Raw genomic sequence first — 24,347 nt, forward strand, 5'->3', positions numbered from 1 at the left:
AGCTGGTTGTTGCAGCCTCAGGCAAGGAGGCAGCCACATCGTCGTCTGTTTTGGAAGCCTGAGCACCTCTCCGTCCACCTCTGAGCTCAGCTCAGGTCACCTGCCCAGTGAGTACTGATCTCTTGACTTCAGCTGGCCTCATCCTGTGTCTCCCCAGAGACACCCAGACTCATGCTTCAGCCAACATGAAGACAGTGTGACCTCAGGCTTCTCTTTACCATAACACTGATCATCAAGCTACATTTAACAAGTTGTCCCTTGAAGTGCAGCTGGTCCTCCTGCCCTCCCCCCGCCCGCCGCCCGGTTCCCCAGTGCTCTCTAGGTGCCCCAGCTTCATTTCTTTTGCTGTGAGAAGAGATCCTGCCCGAAAGCAACTTAGGAGAGAGGGGGCTTACTTGGCTCCCAATTCTAAGATATAGCACATCACAGTGGGGAAGTCAAGGCAGGAACTCCAGCAGCTGGTCACATCACATCCACGTACAGAAAGAAATGAATGTACCCATGCCACCTGCCTGCTTGATCCCAGCCAATTTTCTCTATGATGTAGCCCAGCGAGGGCTTGAAAGATGGCTCAGTGGTTGAGAGAGTTTGTTGCTCTTTGAAGGGATCTGAGTTCAGTTCCCAGCCCCAACATTGGTTCATTCACAACTGTAACTCCAATGCCAGGGGATCCAACACCCTCTTGGGCCTCCTTGGTGCTTGCCACCCCCCCCCAACACACACACACATATACACAAAATAAGTTTTACACAGTACAGGGCCTTGTCCGTGAACTGTTGCCATCCATATTCAGGATGAGTTTTCTCACCTCAATTAACCCAACTTAGAGTGTCTCTCTCAAGGCATGCCACAGGGCAACCTGATCTAGATAATTCTGAAACGGAGCGTCTCATATCAGGTGAAATAGCTTATAGCAAGCTGACACATGCAGCTAACCCCACACTGTGTCTCCATGAGCCTGCAGTGAATTCTTCCTCACAGAGGGCTGTGGCTCACACTACCGTAGCCCTTACAGGGCCGGGACCGCCTGCTAGCAGTATCCAGAAATGAAAGGAGAAGCAACCCTGGGCAAGACTTGCATTCCAGGTCCGCTTTCACAGGCACCCACTTCCATTTTTGAGGTTAAGACCACTCTATTCATCCCTAGAGTCATATGACACTCAACAGCTAGTGAATGAACTCTGCTCTTGCCCCCAGGGAGTGTCCCTCTGAAAGCAGACTTCGTGGAGATAAGGGCAGAGAAAAGAGGAAGACGGATTCTCACCCTGCACATCAGCCAAGGTTAAAGACCTGCTACTCAGTAAGGAATGGTAAGAGGTCATATTGGTCAGTGTCACTTGTGTGTGTGTGTGTGTGTGTGTGAGAGAGAGAGAGAGAGAGAGAGAGAGAGAGAGCTATCTTCTTCAACCACTTTCCACCTTGCTTATTGAGAGACAGGGTCTTCTCTCAGTGAACCTGGGGCTCACTAATTCAGTGAGACCGACTGGCCAGAGATGCTCTCATCTCCATCTCCCTAGTACTGGGATTCTAGATGTGTGCTGCCTGGTCTAGCCTTTCACATAGATTATGAACATCTGAACTCAGGTATCCATGCTTGAGCAACAAGTACTTTACCAATGGGTCCACCTACCCAGGACTACAGGCACACACGCACACACACAAGCACATGCACACACACACACAGTTTTCAGGTAGGATGAAGACGAGGAATTTAACAGCGTCAGGCCTGGAAGGGTTGACTGGGGAGTGAGCTGAATGTGAAAGTCTTATACAGCTACCAGAAGGCTGAGGTTTTTGCAGCTCGTGTCTCTCAATTAAACAAGACCATCAGACCGTCTGTGTAATCACATTAGCTTCATCTCTCCCCCATTTACATCCAATTGCTGAAGGGCCGGGTCTAACGAGGGTCATGGGTTTTGTCAAGTGCAACGAAGACAAAGAGGGAGAAGGCAGTGGAGGCTGTGTGCAGGGGGTTCATCATAAACATTTTCAGTACACGCAGAGGCATCAAGAGACAGGGCATGAAGTGGGCAGTGGGCCACAAAAGAATGGCAGATTCAGAGGACAGAGGTCAGAGGTCCTGAGACAAGCAGTTGGGAGTCCAGATGTCAAAGCAATAGAGTATTGATGGATCTGTGGCAGAGTGTCCTTGGAGTGGACAGGAGGGACAACTGGAAGGCAGGTGCTGGGGAGGGAGACGGTTTGATCACGAGAGCTTTTGCCTTGTAAGCATGGGGGCCTCAGTTTGAACTCTCAGAATTCATGTGGAGTTTTTTAAAATCTCACCAGAGACTGGTAAGATGGCTCAGTTGGTAACATGTCTGCTGTGCAAGCCTGGGGACCTGAGTTTGGCTCCCCAGAACTCACATAAAAACTGGATGTAGTCTTGCATGTCTGTATCTTAGTATTTTGGGGAGACAAGCAGATGCCCACTGCTCACTGGCCAGCCAGTGTAGACAGCTGGCAAGTTCTAGGTCCAATGAGGGCTCCCGTCTCAAAAGATAAGGCAAAAAGCAATAGTAGAAAACACAGTGTTGACTTCTGGCCTCTATACATATGCACGCACGCACGCACGCACACACACACACACATATATCACATGCACATATGTAAACAAATAAGCAGACAGACAGGCATAGTGGTATGTGCTGATGACCCTGATAGAGGGAAGGCAGACACAAGTGAATGTTTGGCTTGTTCAGCCAGCCTCACCCTTGGTGAGCTCCGGGTCACTGAGAGAGGCCATCTCAGATATAAGGTGGAGTGTAAAAAGTAGTAAGGGATAACCTGGAGTTGTCATCTGGTTTCCATATGTACACACACACACACACACACACACAAATGGGGAAATAATAAGGGATTGTGAGACTCAATAAGCTCACGTGACTGGTGGCTACTGTTTCCCACCCCATGTTTCCTATGATTTCTTAAACCTGCTCCAGGGAAGGGTTGCTATTGCTCATGGAATTACATGTCAGGGTCTCATTTTGCTCTTACAGATGAAAGTGCATTTTGACACTCTTTTCTTTCTTCTTTTTTTTTCTTTTTATTTTTTCTTTTTTTTTTCTTTATTTTTTTCTTTCTTTCTTTCTTTATTTATTTATTTATTTATTTATTTATTTATTTTTGGTTTTTCGAGACAGGGTTTCTCTGTAGCTTTGGAGCCTGTCCTGGAACTCCCTTTGTAGACCAGGCTGGCCTCGAACTCACAGAGATCCGCCTGCCTCTGCCTCCCGAGTGGAGGCATGCGCCACAACCGCCCGGCTTTGACACTCCTTTCTAAGTGGTGTAATGAAAAGTTTGGTCACCAATGAAGAAATCAAGGGTTCCAGTAATGAAGGGTGCGGTGTGTGAGCTCAGGAGCACGTGTCTCTGAAATCAGCGTGGGTGGGAGGAGCTGCCTTCCTGACTATTCTCGTCTCATTCCTGTTGCTGTGATAAAATGTGCTGAATAAACACAGCTTAATGGAGAAAGAGTTTAACTGACTTGCATTTCGGGTTACAGCCCATCACGGCAGGGAAGTCAAAGCTGGGATTAAAAGCACCCAGTTACATCACATCTGCAGTCAAGAAGAGAGACAGCAAATGCATGCACGTCTACTTGTGACCAGTCCCAGGGTCCCAGCCTAGAGAATGGTGACACCTACCATGGACTGAGACATCTCACATCAGTTAACTCCAAAACTAATCACCCAAGGGCTAGACGATCCCTCATTGAAATCCTTCCTGGTGACTCCGGGTTTTATAAAGTTTATAGAGACATCGCACTGGTCTCGCCCTGTGTCAGCCCTGGTGCAAAGAGAGTCTCAAAAGAGACCAGCTTGGGCCGGGCGGTGGTGGTGCACGCCTTTAATCCCAGCACTCGGGAGGCAGAGGCAGGCGGATCTCTGTGAGTTCGAGGCCAGCCTGGTCTACAAGAGCTAGTTCCAGGACAGGCTCCAAAACCACAGAGAAACCCTGTCTCAAAAAAAAAAAAAAAAAGAGAGACCAGCTTAATTATTTTTTATTATCCAAATTTTATTTTAAAATTCTTATACAAGTATATGCTATTGTGTGTTGAGCATAATCCCCTGGCATCCTCCTCTTCCCTTACTCATTTTTTATTATCCAAATTTTATTTTAAAATTCTTATACAAGTATATGCTATTGTGTGTTGAGCATAATCCCCTGGCATCCTCCTCTTCCCTTACTCACACCTTCACCCTCCTTTTAGCACCCTTTGCTCCGAGGCAGTTTCACTTCTGTAGTCATGTCATACACACACACCTACATACATACTTACCTACATACATGCACACACATATACATACATACATATACATACACACACATAAATACATACATACACATACATACACACATATACATACATACACACATATACACACATACATATAAAATTTTATATTGCAGCCACAAATGGAAAAGAACATCTTATATCTATCTTTCTGAGGCTGGCTTAATTCACTCCACATAATTGCCTCAAGTTCCATCCACTTTCTTGGAAGGGGCATGGCTTCACTCTTGGCTGAACAGTCTCCCCTGTATCTATAAACCCTCTCCTCACGCATCCCTCTGTTGCTGGATGCTCAGGTTGGGTCTGTAACTTAGCTATTCTGAACAGCATCGCAGTGAATGTTGGTGGGCAAGGATCCCTGTCACTGCCGACTTCAAGTGTTCCTGGCAGAGACCCAGTAGAAATAGAACTGGGCAGTAGCTCCTCTGTCCCTTCTTCCAGTCTCCAAGCACAGCTGTGGTGCGGCCCCTGCTCCCCCTGTGTGTGGAGGACTTGACTTCCTATGGTGTCTGGCTGTAAACCCAAACAGCAGACAGAATTCTCCAAGATGCCAATGTTCCCCATCACCTTCCCATCCCAGTGGCCCAAAAGAAAATCTTCTGTTCTACTAGTGTAGCAACAAGGATTCTAGAATCTTCTTCTATTTGATTTCTGTTTTAATTAACTTCCAAGGTAAACTGCAAATGCGTACTATGTTAAGCATACATTTATTGTATTTTATAACCAACACCTTAACCGTACAGAACATCTTTATCACACCGGACACTTTGAGCTGTCAGCATTCCGCCATTCCTCCAAAAGCAGGATCCGTTTTCAGATACTGAAAATGAGTTTTGCGTCTTCTGGAACCTTCTAGGAATGGAATCATACCCTATGTTCCCTTTGAGTTCTAGCTCCTCTCACAGAACACGACAGGTTTGGAGATTTATCCTGCTGTGTCTTATCCTGTGGTATGATCAGTGGTGTGTGGATGTGGGTATAACTCTGTGTTCACTGTCCATGGTTGCTTGTATTGCTGGCTTCTTTTTTAACGTGTTTTTGTTTGTTTGTTTGGGGCTTTTGGTTTTTTGATTCTTTGTTTGCTTTTCTTTTTCCTTTTTAAAAATCAGGATCTTGTATAGTCCTGGTGGCCTGGAACTCACTATGTAGCCCAGAATGACTTTGAATCTCTGGTCCTTCTGTGTCCACCTCCTGAGCACTAGAATTTCAGGCATGCACCACCATGCTCAATTTTTTGCTCTTTTGGGGGCAGAACCCAGGGCTTTTCACCTGTTAGGCAGGCTCTCTGGCAGAAGAAGTTTCAGACCTGTGTTTCCTGTATATGTCTCTCAGCCAAGCAGGTCCTGTCGCCTGCTCTGTTGGTGGCCTGAGATAAATGGTAGAACAAGTGGATGACAATGAAGAGAGATGAAGGGACATGGGATCACTATAGAGATGCTGTGTTCCCTCTTTCCGAAGGCTTGCATTGTTTGGACTGTTAGTTGGGTGGGGTGATTCTCATGCTGAAATAATCAACTCAGGAAAGATGCAGGCTGCCATGATAACCTAGTCAATTAAGAGTACAAGAGTCCTTTAATTCTGATCAAGAGTCAGCTAATGCCTCAGAGTTTCTTTGCGTCAAAGCTCAGGGGCAAAAATCATGATCACATCAGCAGCAGATGAGGGTCAGAGTAACCTTGCGACATTGTTTAGGCAGAACATAGTTATTTCAGATACAGCATGACCATTAATTTAGATTTGTACCCTTTCAGTTATGCTTGGTTCGTATCAACATTACTTGTTTTGATTAATACATCTGGACTACGGTCAGGGACATGGGAATACCAGAGATGTTGCCAAGGTGGGTATGGCTGTTAGGAGGGAGAGGGCTGAGTGTCTAAGCAGTCAGGACAAAATGGCGTTACCGTTGTCACCTCCACACCACACCATCACTTCATTTTCAGGCTAGAATGAGGTAACCCCGGGGCTCTTTTTGTTGGTCACACAGACAGCAGCTCACTGGTGAACAAATCTGGGACTCACTAACTGATGAGATGCTGATCTCCGCAGAGGATTCCAAGAGTGGAGCCTGGGTTCCCTCTTCCTCATTCTTCCCATCTTACCAGAGCAGCATGAGGCCCTGGGCTGTCACGTCTCAGACTATCAGGAAACTGGACCCAGCTCCACTGAGGCCTCTTGGAACGCATCTCAACACTCCAGTCCAATTAGGTGCACTCTGCCCAGAAAGCGAAGCCCCGCACTGGACATCTTGAACAAGTCAGTCTCCAGATGCAAACAGGCCACTTCATCTGGGGAAGAAGCAGCCAGATCTGTGTTCCTGGACAGAGAGGTGTTTAAGTGGAGCATGGGAAGAGACTGTACCTACCCCAGAACTGTGTGCTCTGTGCCGAATGGGAGATATAAAGGATTGTGAAGGGTACCTCTGAGAAGGTGCCAGCCTCTGCAGAGTGCTCCTTTTACAGATGTGTCTCGCTTTTATCAGCCCCTCTGATCCTCACCTCAGCCTACAGGCGTGCAGGAACATTTTGGAGTTTCCTGTAATGAAGATGCTAATACCCAGGGCATATAGGGGACTGGGATCAGGGCCCACAAGAGCTGAGTTGCTCAGTACTGGGCGAGGCTGTTATTACTTAAATGCTCATAATTTGCTGGTGTCATACACCCAGTTGGATTTTTTAAATATTGCATTGAAATATTATTTGGACTGGAGACATGGCTCAGTGGTTAAGAGACTTTGCTGCACAATGATGAGGTCATGAGTTTAGAGCTCAGCATGTGTATAACAGGCGAGGCATCCTGGATGTGCCTACAAGAGGGGGTTGGGGGTTGGTGGAGCCAGAAGGATCACTAGGAGTTACTGGATTTTAGACTAGTTGGGAAAACTTGAGCTCCAGGTTCAGAGAGAGACCTCACCTAAAGCAATAGGCAGAACGTGACAGAGAAGGACACTAATGCACTCTTCTGGCCTCCAATCACATGTACACACGTGTGCATCGACACTCGCAAGAGACAGGCATGCACACATGCAAATGAGCAAATAAATCTTTGTAAGAATGCTGTTCATCTTAGGGTTGGGGAGATAGCTAGGTTAATGACGTGTTTGCCCAATACATGTGAACATAAGTTCAATATTCAGAACCCACCTTACTCCCTCCCTCCGACATCAGGCACAGTGTCACGTGCTTGTCATCCCAGTGCTGAGGAGGTGGAGACAGCTGTCTCTCTGGAGCTCATTGGCCAGTCAGCCTAGCCTGCTTGGTGACTTGCAGGCCAGAAAAGATTCTCTTTCAGGATGGTACCTGAGGAATGACAGCAAAGTTGTCCTCTGGAGTGTGTGTGTGTGTGTGTGTGTGTGTGCGTGCGTGCACACACACACAATCATATAGCATCCAGTCACTTGAGTACAAATGGACATGTGTGAGTTTCATAGTGGATGCCATTAACTAAGGAATACACACACACAGGGGATGGAGGTGCTAGGATGCCCCACCTGCCCTCTAGAGATAAGCGAACCTTCTGGGGTTCTGCTCAGTGGACTTCAACTTGCTCTGAGGTCTGACCTGGGAACTCATGAGGGACCAGGGCTTAAGGCTTAGGGTGGAGAACCAGCATGTCTGGCTTCACAAAACACCTTCCTGGTACCCTCAAGTATGGAGTCCTGGCTTAAACAGGCTGTAGAAGTGGTGTTCTGAGTTTGAAATTGGACACCTTCTTGGTATCTGTGTGCCAGGCAGCTTACCTGTTGTTAAGTCCTGTCTCCACAACAAATCTTGCTAAAGCACTCAAAGAGCTACAGCTTTGTGCTGAGCTCAGAGAAATTAAGCAGTGTTGGAGGGAGGAGGGCTGTTTACTGGTTCCCAGCTGCTCAGCCCCCAAATAATCACACAGAAACTGTATTAATTAAATCACTGCTTGGCCCATTAGCTCTAGCTTCTTATTGGCTAACTCTTACATATTAATTCAACCCATTTCTATTAATCTGTGCATCACCACGAGGTCGTGGCCTACCAGCAAAGTTTCAGCAAGTCTATCTCGGGCGGCAGTTCCATGGCATCCCTCCGACTCCGCCCTTCTTCCTCCCAGCATTCAGCCTTGCTTTCCCTACCTACCTAAGTTCTGCCTTGCTATAGGTCCAAAGCAGTTTATTTATTCATTAATGGTAATCACAGCACACAGAGGGTACTCCCACATCAAAGCAGGTTGATTGAAATTGCACAGTGAGTTCAGACAAGAGCTGTTGTTCAGATTTAGTTTGGTTTTATGTATATTATATGTATATTTGCGTGTGTGCTTTCATGTATTTAAGCACGTGTGTGTGTGTGTGTGTGTGTGTGTGTAGGGGAGAGGTGGTTGGACAACTTTCATGAGTTAGTTCCCTCTTTCCACCACGCGTGTCCTAGGAGTCAAACTCAGGTCACCAGGTTTGGCCACAAGCACTTTTTACCTATGAAGCCATCTTGTCTGCCCTGTCCACTTTACTTTTCAGTCAGGACTCTCCCTGAATCCCATCAAACCAAGCAGGTTAGCTCACTGGCCTAAGCCCCAGGGCTTCACCAGTCTCCACATGCCAGGTATGGACTTGCAGCCACACGGCCAGCTTCCCACATGGGCTCTGGGGATCCAAACTCATCCTTGTGTAGGAGAACACTTTACCTTAGTTCACTTCTCCCTGAGCCATTGCCCTGGTTGGGAGACTCGTCTCTACCTAGCCCTGTAGCTACAGTCGACACAGGCACACTTGATGTTCCTTACATGATCCCTCTAGGCTTGGGGCTCAGAGGAGCCCCATCCCTGCTGCTCAAAGGACAGCACTGAGTCAGGGAAAGGCAGGAGTGGGGCAGTCCAGAAGCAGGCCTCTTTGCTTTGGGAATTCCCCTTCTGGAAGAGGACCTAACCCCTGCCACCCTCTCTTTGACGGCCCCTGGTTTCTAGTTGGAGCTGCAAGCTGGCTACCTCTGCATGGCCCAGTCCTCTCCTTTAACTCTTTCTTGCCCAGCTATCTTAATGTGCACGGGTACACTTGTGTGTTCAGAGGTCAGAGGACAACCTAAGTCGTTATCCCTCGGCACCATCCATCCATCTCGTTCTTTGATCCAGGCTCTCTACCTGGTCTGGTGCTCACCAAGTGGGCCAGGGATCCGCCTGCCTCTGTCTCTCAGCACTGGGATTTAAGGGCAGACCACAATATTCAGCCTTTGCAAGTGGGTTCTTGGCACTGAACTTAGGTCCTGACACTTGCGAGGTAGTGTAGAACAAGATACTCTGAGCAAAGAAGCCAACGTCTTCTTCAGATCAACTGTTCCTATTTGCAAGAGACCCTCCTTATTGTCCAGCCCTGAGCTCATGCGAGTTTATTCAGCCTCTTCCTTATTGTGCACATGTGGAGAGCATAGCTTGAGTGACTTCTCTACCATCCCACAGCTGTCGTGAGGACCAGGTGGGGTCTACAGCAAGCATTGTTTCCCTCCATCTGAATCTTAATTATCATGACCTGCCTCAGGGTCAACAGAGATGAGAGGAATGAGCTTAGGCCTCACTGAGCTGCAGGGAATGTGAATGTACACACACACACACACACACATGTATGCACATGCACAGAGTGCACAGGAAAGCGTGCATGTACACATGCATTCACACATGTATACACACGCGTGTACACACGCACACAAGAGTGATATGGAAAGCTTGGGCAGAAACCTTACTGGTGTTCTATAGAAAGATACCTCCCAGGTGATTGTAAAAGTATTTTAACTTTAATTGTGTGTGGTATGTACGTATGTACACACGTGTGTGATGGTGTGCATACATGTGTGTGGAGGCCAGAGGATAGTTTGTGGGAGTCAGTTCTCTTTCTCGTCATGTGGATCCTGGGATTCAAATTCAAGTTGGCAGTTTTGGCTACAAGGGCCTGTACCAGATGAGCCATCTCTCTGGCCCTCCACCTCTCTCTCTCTCTCTCTCTCTCTCTCTCTCTCTCTCTCTCTCTCTCTCTCTCTCTCTCTCTCACACACACACACACACACACACACACACACACTGAACCTAGAGCTCATTGATTGGCTAGACTACTAACCAAGGATCTCAGGGACACCTGTCTCTATCTTGCCATCTCTGGGGTGACAGACATTGCAGCTACACCTGGTTTTTATTGTTGTTGTTTTGTTTTTGAATTGGCTTTGGTGATCTGAATTTATGTCCCCATGCTTGCCCAGCAGGCACTTTCCAGCTTGCTTCCTAAACTTTAATGTGCTATAAACCACATGGGGACCTTATTAAACTATATAGGTTTGGATTCGGTCTGTGTCCCAAGTCATGCTTCTGAGGCTGATACAGGGACCCTTTATGTCTAAGGATGAACTCAACCTGAAGAGAGTCAAAGGAGAAATCCTGGGACAGCTAGTTAGGTCTGCACGAATGCAGGATTAAGAAGACAGAAGGAAGAGAAAGGCCTGTTTAGGCGTCCCCTAGAGTCCCGAGGACAAGGAGAGTCTTCCCCAACCTCTTCAATTACCCTTAATCAGTAGCTTCCCTGCATACAGCTCCACAGGTGAACAGCCTGATTGTAAGCAAAAATCAACTATACACTAAAAAATCAGGAAACATTGTGCAAATTGTAGAATCATTGCCAATGGGAAGTCACGCAGGTCTCCAGCTAGATGCCGTAGTTAAATAGGAGCCCCACTTCCTCTTGGGAAAGCATTTCTGCTGGCTCCAGGGCTTTGGCCACCTATAAAACTTAGCAATGGGAAATAAAGAAACCTTCAAGGAGGAAGCCTTGTTGGGGAGCACAGAAGAAGGAACCAATTTTGACCAAGCTATGTTCCCTGTGATGGAGACCTTCGAAATCAATGGTAAAGTACGACTCCCTAGTAATGGGACTGCACAGAAACTTAGCCTTTGATGGAGGGAAGAAAGAAGAGACAACCGTGGGAGGTGCAGGCATCTGACCTGGTGCATTTCGCACCTGATTCTCACTAGCTAGACTGCATCAGTCTGGAACTTCTGGAAAGCTGACCATAGATTCTGTGTCCTTGGTGCATAGTCGATTTTTGCTTAAAGTCTGATCCTCTTTAAAAATCATATTTAAGTATTTTCCTCTTGTATGAATGCCAGTGCTTATTAAGGCAATGGCTCCTTTCTTATTGAGCATCTCCTGAGGACACACTGGGTGTTTGTTGAGATGATGCTACAAGTCAAGAGATGAGAGGAAGTCCCACAGGGGCTTAGATGCAGCTCAGACAGTAGGGGGCTTACCTAGCATACATTAAGCCCTGTGTTCAATCCGGAGCATGATATAAATGGGTGATGCATGCCTGTGATCTCAGCTCCGGGGAGGCAGAGGCAAAAAGATGAGGAGTTCAAGGCCATCTTTGGCTATGTGGCACATTTGGGGATAACCTGAACTATGTGAAGCTTTGTTTCAAAAAGAAAATCAACAGTGCTGAAACCAGGACTGCATATATATTTGGATGGAAGTCTTTTAATATGCCTTAAGGGGCTTCTGTGATAGCCGAGGTGTTGACTTGGAAGCACATTCCTCATTTCCTGTCAGTTTCTCTAGCTTTGTCACTGGTTTAATTTAGATGGAACACAACTTTCAAATATTAGAAAAGTTTTCTTACATATTTATTTGTGTGTGTGTGTGTGTGTGTGTGCATGTATGTGTGATGCATATGTCAGGGTGAATGAGTGACAGTCAGGGAACAGCTTTAAGAATCAGTCCTCCCCTTCTTCCCTGCGGAATGCTGGGAGAGAACTCAGGGGGTCAGTCTTGGATGTAAGTGTCTTTCTGCACTGAGCTATGTCATTGCCCACTAAAGATGGCTTAGATGACCTCTCAGTATTATATAGGTGAGGTATCTTTTACATCCTCAGGAGTTTGCAGCATTGAAAGTCAGGGGTGGACTTATTTGCCACTGGAGAGCTCTGGTTTCCCATTCTAGAACATTCTATGGGAATCATCTTTCACAGTGATCAGCTGGAGTTAAAGGGGGTTGTGAGCCACATGACACCGTGCTGGAACCTGAACGTAGGTCCTCTGGCAGTGCAGAAAGTGCTGTTAGCCACGGAGCTTTCTTTGCAGCCTCTGTTCCTGACCTTTTGAACATGGGTTCTGGGGATGTGAACCAGGCCCTCATGCTTGCTAATCAAGCACTCCACTGACTCATCTCATCATCTCACCCTCTGGGTTATTTTAAATATACGCTAGTCTAGAAGATTCAGCTGACCATTATATTCAGCAGCTACTGCCTTCTGGATACGACACTGAGCACAGAGAAAAGATAATAGATAAACAGGGCCGCTGGCCTTCAGGGAAGCATACTGAGGTGAGGAGGGCAAGCCCTGCCTTGGCTGGCCTTTCTAAACAACCCCTGCTGAGGTGGAAAATTGTATAGGACACCATGGATGTAACCTGGGATGGGGCCTGAGGGCAGAGCTGCTGTCGCTTCTCAGGTTGAAAGGACGGAAGAAACTAAGTACAGAAACGAGACGGTGAGTGGCTGGGGAGGAGTGAGACAAGTTTAGGACTCTCCCTCTCTCTCTCTCCCTCTCTCCCCCTCTCCCCCTTTCTCTCTCTCTCTTTCTCTCTCGCTCTCTTTCTCTCTCTTTATCTCTCTCTCTCTCTTTCTCTCTCTCTCTCCTTTCTCTCTCTCTTTCTCTCTTTCTCTCTCTCTTTCTCTTCCTCCCCCCCCCCTCTCACTCACACACACACACACGAGGAATGCCCTTAGAAATCTAAAGGGTTCCATGCAGTGGGATTGAGGGTGGGATAGAGGACTCTGAACGCTACCCTGGGGTGACTGGGAAGGCTGGAGGGCCGCATCGAGGTTGAGTGCACTGGCCTGTAGCTGAGACTGCTCGCTGTGGTGGTGGGAGATAGGTGGAGAGCCAGACAGCAAGGGATGACCAAGGCAGTATCTGTAAAGAAGCAAAACAAGAGCAGTGGATATGTCTCAACAGGTTAAGCGCCCAGCCCACAAGCTGAGGACCTAGGTTCAGCTCTCCAGTGCCCATGTAGCAAGTGGGGCGGGGCTGCACAGTCTGTACCCAGTACTGGGGATAGGTGGAGACAGGAGGATCTCTGGAGTTCCCTGGTCAGCTAGCCTAGCTAGTTGCTGAGCTTTGGGTTAGATGACAGATCTCATCTCAGAAAATCAGGGGAAGATCAGTTGAGGAAGATACCTGATGTCAGCTCCTGCCTCTACTCACATTTGCACACGTGTGCAAGCACACACCCTGCAAACGGGAACACACAAACAGGGAGGAAGGAGATAGTGCACACAGGAGTCTGGTGGAAAGTTTGTGCTGTACAAGTAAGAGGAGCTGAGTTCAAATTCCTAGAAGTCACATGAAGCCAGGCATGGTAGCGCCTGTCTGTTTTCCCAGCGTTCCTATGGTGTGGTGGGGGGTGGAACAAGCAAGTGCTTGGAAGCTTGAAAGCCAGCTGGACTGGTGGACTCAGCAGGAAACAACAAAACAGAGATCCTGTCTTCAGCAAGGTGCAAGGTGAGGGCTGACACCTAAGGTTGTTCCCTAACCTCTCTATATGTCAAGTGCATGCCCACACCACAGTAAAACAGAACTGCCCTGGGCAAAGATTGGTAAGACAAGTGGTAAGGACAAACTTTAGACTTAAGACTTGAATTGTAGCTATGCTTCAGAGGGGAAAAATGTGAGCCGTGAGCCAAGACCAAACCTCAACAAAGTCCTGAGAAACTATGGAGGACAGAACACTTCCCCCGTGCAGTCACAACTTCCTGTTCTTGAGTATGAAGACCAAGGAATATATGAAACCTTCTAGAAAAGTGCCATGCTAAACAGTAATTGCTGAAAGGCTTGGCAAGCATGGAGACCCCTCAGGGTTTCCTGTGATAACCGAAATCTCGATACTCAGGAAAGCGTAACTCCAAGTTATTTTTAATTTCTTCTGAAACAAAAAAAGCAAAAACAAACAACCAAAAAATGCTATGCTTTTCAAACAACAACAGCAACGAATCACTGAAGAGCATTTGTAGAGTCGTTGTCAATCTCCCCTCTCCTCTTCTTTTTTACATGGGATCTCTGTCATCTGGATTGACTTTGAACTCCCTCAGATGACTTGGAGTGTCTCATCCTCCTGCCTCTGTCTCCCTAGTCCTGGTGTATGTGGTGCTGGAAACAGAACCCAGTGAGGTCTCTGCATTCTGAACAGGGACTTTACTACCTGGCCTACACTGAAGTCTTCCTGCTTGATAAAATACTAACATATCTCTTTTTGAGACAGGGCCTTCGGATTCACGGTCCTCACACTCCAGCCTCCTGGGGACAGCTTTTATTAGTTAGTTTAACTATTCAGGAATACCTTGGGGCGTTTTGACTGTGGCAGCATCTCTCTGTATATGTCTCTGGTCTCTCTCTTTCTCTCTCCCTCTCTCTCCATTCTCATCGATGTCTTGTGATAGTCTCATTGTAGTTTGAATTTGAAATATGCATTTTCCTATCACTTTAACTAAAAATGATTTAAGCTTCATTAAAACGGCAAAATCTACTTTTTGTCTCCCTCTCTCTGGCTAGGATGTGTTCCCACAGTCATGCTTGCCCTCTTGTCTCTGTAACAGTAAGTTCCTTATTAAATGTGCTTATGGCTGGCTAGTGAACCCGGGACCTACCTGCCTGTCTCTGCTTCTCTCGCATTGGGATTCGAATGTCCCTGCACCGAGCTTTTTCATGGGTCCTGGAGGTCAAGCTTAGATGCTTATACTTGTGTGGCAGGCACTTCACTGGCTGAGCTGTACCCAAACCTGTCCCAGATCTTGAGAGGCATTAGGAAATAAAAATCTATTTATCTATAGCCCAAACCCGGGGAAATGATCACACACAGATGGCCTTGATCTCTGAAGGGTGTCACCGGCAATAGATCTCGTTACACACAGAAAGCTCAAGCCAGGTCCTTTGCCACTACATAGGGTTGGTGGGATATTTGAGCCCAAGGGAGAGTTCTTACATGGCCTTTGGGGTGTGTATGTGGACGCTGCCTCCCTTCCCTGAATACTGGACTCTGTCTGTTTTCTGTTTCACTTCCATCTCTCTCTGGCAGCCCTTGTCAGTCAGGGAACTGCCTAGTTTTCTCACACCCAAACTCTCAGCCATTACCTCTTTCCTTACATCCTCAATCTGAGCACTTTCTCCTTTGAAAGGATCGTCTATGTCCGTGACTCCAGCACAGCCCCGTGCTAAGTCCTTCAAACTCTCCACGGATGGAGAGCCTCTCCTCATTGCAGGAGCTCTGGGTAGTGGGCAGCATTACTGCAGAGACCCAGAACTGCTCAAAGTGCAAAGAGTAAGAGAGTGGATATGGATCCAACCCTAAATCATAGCACACCCTGGCTTAGGGAACGAAGAAATATATGTATGTTTTTATATTTAAGACCTAGGGAACATCGAGGAAGAAGGGGTGGAAAGATCATGAGAGCTAGAGTTTGGGGAGGGCTGGGGTGAGATAGTGTCTTCTGGACACCGCAGGACCACTGCAGTCCTGAAGCCACGGCAGCTGTGGTGGCCTGCACAGACATGCACAGCATTAAGTCAGGGAACACTCCTGCATGGATGGGGAAGGGCTCACGAAGCCCCATTCCTGTCCAATGAGCCTGGGAGTGGAGAGTTTCAGCAGTAGGAAGGAAAGGCAGCTTCCTTTAGGGGAAACTAAGCAGGGCCCCTGCTAGACTGCCCATGCTCCAGTGAGGGGCCACACAACCATGCACATACAGCCAGCCCTAAGTAGACTCAGTGGGTTAAGAAATGGGGGACAGAAAATTGGAATGGGACTAAGGTGGGGCGTCTGGAAAGAGTTGTAGAGAGGAGTAGGCATGGCCATGATCAAAATACATTATATACATGCAGAAATTACCAAATAATAATAAAATTTATAGATCTTTTTGAGAGTACCTGGAGAGATGGCTCACTGGTTATAAGCGTTTGCTGTTCTTCTAAAGGACCTGAGTTCAGTTCCCAGCACCCACATCTGGTGATTCAGTGAGTTTTTATGTCCTTTATGGGGACACACACACTTTCAAATGCTGTGTGTATGTTGGGTGTGATGCAGATCCTCGAGTGTTGAGACAGGACCTGTTCTCACTGTATGCTCCAGGCTAGCTGGTCACAAGCTGTTAGAGATGCCTGGCCTCTCCTCTAGGCTCACAGGGATCTGCTCCAATGTCCCGTTTGAAGTGGGTTCTGGGATTCAAACGCAGGTCCCCAGGCTTGCACAGCCATCACTTTACCAACAGAGCCATCTCCCCACTATCCACAATATTTTTCTTGACCGAAAGAACCTTCAAAAATGCTAATAGAGAAGTTAGGGCTTTGTAATTATCATAGTACTCACCTTTGACCCCGGCAGCAACTCCCAGGTGCCCCTTCTTCTGGATCTAAGGATAATCTAAGATACCTTGAAGCCTTCTGACACATCTCTACCCCAAAGTCCCTTCAACTTTGTGGATATGACTGCTGTGGTTTTACACAGTCGTTTTACGTTCTCTCTTTTGGCGCCTCTCTCTCCCCTCTCTCTTCTTCCATCCCTCCCTCCTTCCCTCCCTCTCCCCCTCTCTCTTTTTTTTTTTCTGAGACAGGGTCTTACAATATAGCCCTGATTGTCCTCGAACAAACTGTAGACCAGGCTGGCCTCGAACCCACAAAGATCCTCCTGCCTCTGCCTCCCGAGTGTTGGGACTAAAGGTGTGCACCACCATGCCTGGTTGTTCTGTCTTCAAGTCTTGAAACATCTGACTTTACCATAGAGGTGTAGGGAGAAAAAACCTTTTTGTTGTTAAATATTCATGCAGAGCCACAGAAAGTAAGGAAATGTGTTCAAGAAGGTCTTCGGTGACCTTTTACCAGTGTCTTTGAGGCATAGCTTCTGCATAGTTTTGGTACAACCCCACAATGTGACGCTTATCCATTCTACCAGTTGTGGGCAGACTCGTCTATGTGTGTTTACCACTCTGCACGAGGTTTTAAGCCACAAATAGTTTTCAGCTCCTCACAGGTCATCATTTCTTCTGCCAAGGCCAATCAAATCTCTATCTCCACACTTGTGCTATTTTGGGAATGTTAGACAAATGGCATCATATGTAACTTTCTTTCAGCTTTTTTATTTTATGTGTATTAGTGTTTTGCCAGGGGCATTGGGTACCCTGAAACTGGACAGTTACAGGCAGCTGTGAGCTGCCATGTGGGTGCTGGAGATTGAATCCAGGTCCTCTGGAAGAGCAGTTAATGCTATTAACCACTGAGTCATCTCTGCAGCCCCATATGTGACTTTCTAAAGACTGGTAATGAGGCTAGCAAGATGGCTCAGTGGGATAAAGGTAGCTGCTGCCAAGTCTGATGGCCTGGGTCCACATGGTGGAAAGAGAGATCTGACTCTAACAAGTTAGACTTTGACCACCACATGTGTGCTATGGTAGGCTTGTGTGTGTGTGTGTGTGTGTGTGTGTGTGTGTGTGTGAGAGAGAGAGAGAGAGAGAGAGAGAGAAAGAGATACACAAAAGTGTAATAAAACTGTTTTTTTCTCTTTTGGTATGTATAGTGTGTGTGATGCATGCATGTGCATTTTATATGTGTATACATGCAAGTGGAGGTCAAAGGACAACCTCAGGGGTCAGGTCTCTTGGGATTCTCCTGTATTCTCCTCCCCTCTCACCACAGAAGCACTGGGTAGGAACTGTGTGTTACTGCAGCCGACATTAGATGGATTCTAGAGATTCTAATTCAAATCCTCACAAGTCCATGGCACGCGCTTGCTCAGTCCACCGAACAATTTCCCCAACCAAGGTTTTCAATTTTACCACATAATTTTACCACGTAGTGTAATACGCCATTCAGACAGCTGGATCTCAGTAGTTGGTTCTTACGAATGAATAGTGACCCACAGGATGAAGGCACCACAGTCTAAGTGTTCATCCTCAGGGGGCATTAGGACTCTTTTTTTCTTTGGGGCTTCTACAAATAAAGTTGCTGTAGATAATTATGAAAAATTTCTGTGTGAAGATACATTTCCTTTCCCCAGCATCTGAGGATAGCCTGCCTCGTGTTGACATGCTGTCTTTGTTTTCAACACTCACTGTGTAAGAGCAGAAAACTTCCCACATACAGCAAATTCTCAGATCCCACACAGGCACTTCTGGTGGTGCTTGCTGGCACTGTATGACATGAGGGTATGCTCGGGGAAGTCATGTGACCAAGACTGCAGCAAAGTCACACCGTGCAGCTATGACAGCCCTACCAGAAACACTGTGGGTTCTTATCACGATTTCACGGTTTTGAATTAAGTCTTGGTCACTGGACACTTAGAAGCCTTTTGCTAAGGCTGATACTGTGTTCCTCCACCACATTCAATAGGGTCATATAGACCATAAACTGAAAACCAATATATTTCATGCTTTTGACACGAAAGTCTTGGGGAAATATTCACAAAACATATCAAGCAATACATAAGGATAATTTCAAACCACCACAAGTGGACTTCATTCCAAGCATGAAGGATGGTTTGACAATGCTCACAGGGTCTATGACTAACCCTTTCCCCGTCCACCCTGTCTGGATTACTGCGTTGGATAGAGCTGTTCTTCTCATATTCCAATCTTTACAGATTGTGTCGGCTATTCTACAGCCTGGCCTTTCCACACACATTTTAGTATTAGCTTGTCCATCTATTACTACATAAGAATCTTGTGTTACACCTCTAAATGAATGTATTAATAATTAACACCTTTGCCCCATACAGGTTTAACCTATGAATGTAGTGTATCTCTTCATTTCTTGATTTTATTTTTCCAAAGTAGAATTTTGTAATTTCTAGTATGTATACAAATCCTGTATTTATTTTATATCTGTATCTGTTTACATTGGAATACTTTATTTTCTCTGGACTGAACATAGTATTACCATGGGAGTTAATTTATAAAATTAAAACAATAAATTTTTAAAATTTTATTATTGTAAATTAATTTTAATTAAATCCTGAGTTAAATTTAATTTTTAAATTAAAATAATAAAAATTTAAATTAAAATGACAAAATTATTTTGTTTTCTTTCTGCATGAGTGTGCATGCACATGTGTGTGCATGAATACATGCTTGTGCGTGCCTATGGAGACTTTAAGAGGGCACCAGAATGCCTGAGGAGGAGTTAAGGGTGGTTGTGTGCCTCCTGATGTGAGTGTTGGGTTCTGAGCTCTGGTCCTCTTGGAGAGCAGTAAGTGCTCTTAACTGCTGAGCCATGATCTCTCCAGCCCAATACTACTATGTTTAATTTTAGTTCAAATTGTTTTTTATTGGAATATAACAAAGACATCGAACTTATTTATTTATTTATTTATTTATTTATTTATTTATTTATTGCCTTCTGGCTCTTCCTCACTCTGTTCTTTTTTAAAATTGTTTTATTGAACTATACATTTTCTCCCCACCCCTCCCTTCCTCCCCTCTCCCCTTCTGCCCACTCCCATGACCCCCACACTTCCAATTCACTCAGGAGGTCTTGTCTTTTTCTCCCTCCTATTTAGATCCATGAATGTCTCTCTAGAGTCCTCTTTGTTCTCTAGGTTCTCTGGGGTTGTGACTGTAGACTGTTTTTCTTTGCTTTATGTATAAAAACTACTTATGAGTAAATACATATTATATTTGTATACATATTATATGTTATATATAATATTATATATTAAACCTCACTCAGTATGTTTTTTTTCTAGTTCTGTCTATTTGCCTGCAAATTTCAAGATGTCATTATTTTTTACTGCCGAGTAGTATACCATTGTGTAAATGTACCTCATTTTCTTTATTCATTCTTTGGTTGAAGGGCATCTAGGTTGTTTCCAGGTTCTGTTTATTACAAATAACACCACTATGAACATAGCTGAGCACATGTCTTTGTGGTATGAATGAGCTTCTTTTAGGTATATACTCAACAGTTGTATCTCTGGGTATTGAGGTAGGTTGTTTCCTAATTTTCTGAGAAATCACCACGTTAACATCCAAAGTACCAGCTTGCACTCCCACCAGCAATGCAGGAGTGTTCCCTTTTCCCCACAACCTCCAGTATAAGTTGTCATCAGTGTTTTTGATCTTCTTGGCCATTTTGACTGGTGTAAGATGGAATCTCAGAGTTGTTTTGATTTGCATTTCTCTGATGGCTAAGGATGTTGAGCATTTCCTTAAGTGTCTTTTAGCCATTTTAGATTCCTCTGTTGAGAGTTCTCTGTTTTTAGGTCTGTACCCCATTTTTTATTGAATTATTTGGTCTTTTGATGTCAAGTTTCTTGAGTTCTTTGTATATTTTGGAGATCAGCCCTCTGTCCGATGTAGGGTGGGTAAAGATCTTTTCCCATTCTGTAGGCTGTCGTTTTGTCTTGTTGACCACATCCTTTGCTTTACAGAAGTTTTCAGTTTCAGGAGGTCTCAGTTATCAATTGTTGCTCTCAGTGTCTGTGCTACTGGAGTTATATTTAGGAAGTAGTTTCTTGTGCCAATGAATTCAAGTGTACTTCCCACTTTTTCTTCTGTGAGGTTCAGTGTGGTTGATTTTTATGTTCATGTCTTTTATCCATTTGGATTTGAGTTTTGTGCATGGTGATAGATATGGATCTATTTTCATTCTTCTACATGTTTATATCTAGTTATGCCAGCACCATTTGTTGAATAAGCTTTGTTTTCCATTTTATATTTTTAGCTTCTTTGTCAAAATTGGGTGTTGATCGTGTATCTTACAGCTTTGACAAACTACTTATTAGCTCTCTACATTCCTTTTAAATATTATTAGGGACTTGTTGCGTTGACTCTTGCTTTTGCAAATAGGAATGTATATGTTCCTTTCCGAGCTATGTCTCTTCCTTTTGTTCTTTTTTGCACTGGGATCTCCATGACTGAACTGAATAAGAGGACAGGAATGGACATCCCTGCCTTGTTCCCAGTCTTAAGGGAGAAACACTGTGTCCTTTACAACTGTATGATACTAGCTTTAGACATTTGCAGATGCCTTTTTATTATTAGTTTATTTTTAAAAGTTCTTTATTTTATTTTTTTATGTCTGTGTCCATGTATGTTTGCACACGTGTGTGTATTCCCACAGAACCCAGAAAAGAGCATCAGATTCGCTGAAACTGGAGTTGGAGGTGCTTGTGAGTCACCCAGTGTGAGTGCAGGGGATTGAACTTGGGTCCTCTGGAAGAGCAGCAAGTGCTCTTAACTGTTGAGACAACTCTCTGCCCCCATTGTTTGGAAGTTTCTCACCTAACCTGAGGTTTACAGATTCAACCAGACTGACTGGCTAAGAGGAATCTTCCTGTCCCTGTCTCCTCGCACTGGGATTATGGAAGAGCGTTACAGCAGTTGACTCTTACTTGCATTCTTGTGATCTGTTCATGTTTGTGGATCTAACATTGAACTGACTGAGCCATCCACAACGGCCCAGCCCTGTTTCCGTCACATCTTATCGAGGCCTTGTTTTGACCCAGGATATGCTCCATCTTGGGGAATGGGTGTTCTGGATGTGGTGAAAGAGCTGTGCCCTTGGTTGTTACTGGGTGGAACGTTCTGGAACTGTTCACTAGGCATTCGTTGATGGTGTCCGGTCCTTCTGTATCTTCGCTGGGTTTTATCAGTTGTTGAGGGCAAAGTACTAAAATTGAAATCTCTAATTATATTTAGTGATTTGTGTCTCTCTCCTTTCAGCTGTATCATTTTTCTTTTCTTTCTGTAGTTTTAAGTTCCGCTATTTGGTTTTTTATAGATAATATGTGGTTGTGCCACGTGTAATTCTCCTTGCCTACATGTGTTCTTAGGTTGGTAGACTGGGGCCGTTTACAGGTATGTCAATTATCAAATGTTAGGGCTTAAACGGGGCCCTACTTTCCATTTTTTCTCTTCACCTATTTTCCTTTCTTACTTTCTGGTTTTTCTTTCTTTCCAGTGAATTATTTGAATACTTTTTGAAATCCCATTTGAATGTATCCCCCCTTTCTTTGTTTGTCTACTTCCTCAATGTGATAAAATTTCCTGACAAAAGCAACTTGAGGGAGAAGGAGTTTATTTTGGCTTAGCATTCTAGAGGAATGGAGTCACCATAGCTGAAAGACACGGCAGCAGCGTGTGAGAACTTGGCGGCTGTGGGAGGGTGGCAGCAGCAGGAGGGGGTGGCAGCAGGAGGAGGGTGTGGGGCAGGGGGAGGCCATGGTGGCAGGAGAGGGAAGGTGGCTGTTCACATTGCATCCTTGCTCAGGAAGCAGAGAGTTAATAGGAAGTGGGGCCAGGCTGTTAAACCTCAAGGCCCGCCTCAGTGACTCACTTCCTACAGCAAGGTGCCACCTTTTAAAGGATCTACAGCATTCCAAAACAGCATCACGTGCCCACACACGTGAGCCAATGGGGAACAGGGCACATTTAAACCACAGCCGTTTCTTTAGGGCTTTCTCTGGGCATTGTAATATACTTACGGAACATACCACCATCTGTTGGAATTAGCATTTTCCCACTTAAGGGCACACAAAGGACTTTTATTTCCATTTGTGCCCTTCTACACTTTAAAAATGAAATTATCTTAAGAATTTCCTCTCCGTGCATTGAGCACAATGTAAAAAGACAGTATATTTGTTTTTAGTCATGGAGTGTGATTTTAGAAACTTGAAAATTGTGTGTGTCTGTGTTTGCATGCGTGTGTGTGTGTGCGTGCATGCGTGTGTATGTGTGTGTTTGTGTGCGTGTGTGTGTCCCGTTTCTAACCATTCCATTGTTCTCTTTCTGTTTTGAAGCGTAGGCCTTCTATGTCATTTCCTGTTCGGAGAAGTCTTTTTAAATTCTCCTGGTCGCCCTTCCTCTGAGACTGTCTTTCCTTTCCACTCATTCCTGAAGATGTTTTCATTCACAAGAGATTTGTGGTGGACAGTTCTTTCCTTTTGGCACACAGAACACAGTGTGCCACTTCTGTCTGATCTCCATGGTTTCAGGTAGAAAGTCGCTGTCATTCAGATCAGTGTGTCTTGGCAAGAAAGTGTCCTTTCCAGCTGCATCCAGTCCTTTCTCTTTAGCTCTTAAATGTCCTCTGCTTTTAACGTCTCACACTTGCATGTGTGTTTGCCTGTGCAATGTGTTCCTCTGTGTGTGTGTGTGTGCGCACGCGCGTGTGCGTGCGTGCTCATGTACACGGAGCTAGCAGAGGACAACCTCTGGGAGTGACAGTCCTCAGGCACTAACCACCTTTTCTTCTAAAGACAGGGTCCCTTGCTTTTCTGGAACCCACCAGATATGCTGTCACAGTCTGGAATGTCCCCCAGAAATCTCTGCCTAATCTCTTTTACCCCAGGGAAGGCCCTGAGGATCTTTTCTCCAAGGTTTCCCTCCATGCTTTTGCAACAAGCCATTTTTCGTGACTGCTCTTATTGTCCCACCCTGTTTCCTGATGCTGGGGACACTGGCATAGCTCACTTTCTCTTGAAAAGGACTGTGTGGTATCTACAAAAGTCATATTGTACAAAGGACTCAATGATCTCTGTGTTTTAGGTACTTTTGTGTGACTCTGGAGCCATCTGCATAGACATCACGGAACCACTGTATATGGATCTGTGGGCACAGAAGGGACAAATACAAGAGCACACCCCTGAATGTTCATAATGCATTCCCCAGCAGGCTGGGACCTTACAGAACAGAGAGGCAAGGCCATGAACCCGTCATGCCTACTGTTCTGCTTGTTTATCCTAAGCATGTTTTGCATGCACACATAGCTTTAAACACACACATATACACACATATGCTCACATGCATACTCATACAGAGAGAGAGAGAGAGAGAGAGAGAGAGAGAGAGAGAGAGAGAGAGAGAGAGAGGCGAAACCAAAGACCAAGGGAGTAAAGTCATGAACTGATTACCTGCATCTTATATCCTAGTAACTCAGTTCTCTGAGCTTCACACAGTGTTTAGGAAACAGGAACAAACCTCTTCGCCCTCCCAGGCTGTGTAAATGAAACGTGTAGTTTCAGTGGTTCACTGTGTGGGCATTGGTGACCCAGCACAGGCCGGGC

At 45.6% G+C, this 24,347-nt stretch overlaps 1 protein-coding gene across 1 annotated transcript in view; it reads left to right on the plus strand.

The window, feature by feature from the left end:
- The first annotated feature begins 11,039 nt into the window (after positions 1-11,039).
- Marco (macrophage receptor with collagenous structure) overlaps positions 11,040-24,347 on the plus strand; it is a 35,046-nt gene continuing 21,738 nt past the window's right edge. Inside the window, exon 1 of the mRNA XM_057770774.1 lies at positions 11,040-11,148. Coding sequence (XP_057626757.1) covers positions 11,040-11,148 — 109 coding nt within the window. The remainder of the gene's footprint in view (positions 11,149-24,347) is intronic.

This window comes from Chionomys nivalis, chromosome 5 (genome assembly GCF_950005125.1).
Source record: "Chionomys nivalis chromosome 5, mChiNiv1.1, whole genome shotgun sequence".
Lineage (NCBI taxonomy): Eukaryota > Metazoa > Chordata > Mammalia > Rodentia > Cricetidae > Chionomys > Chionomys nivalis.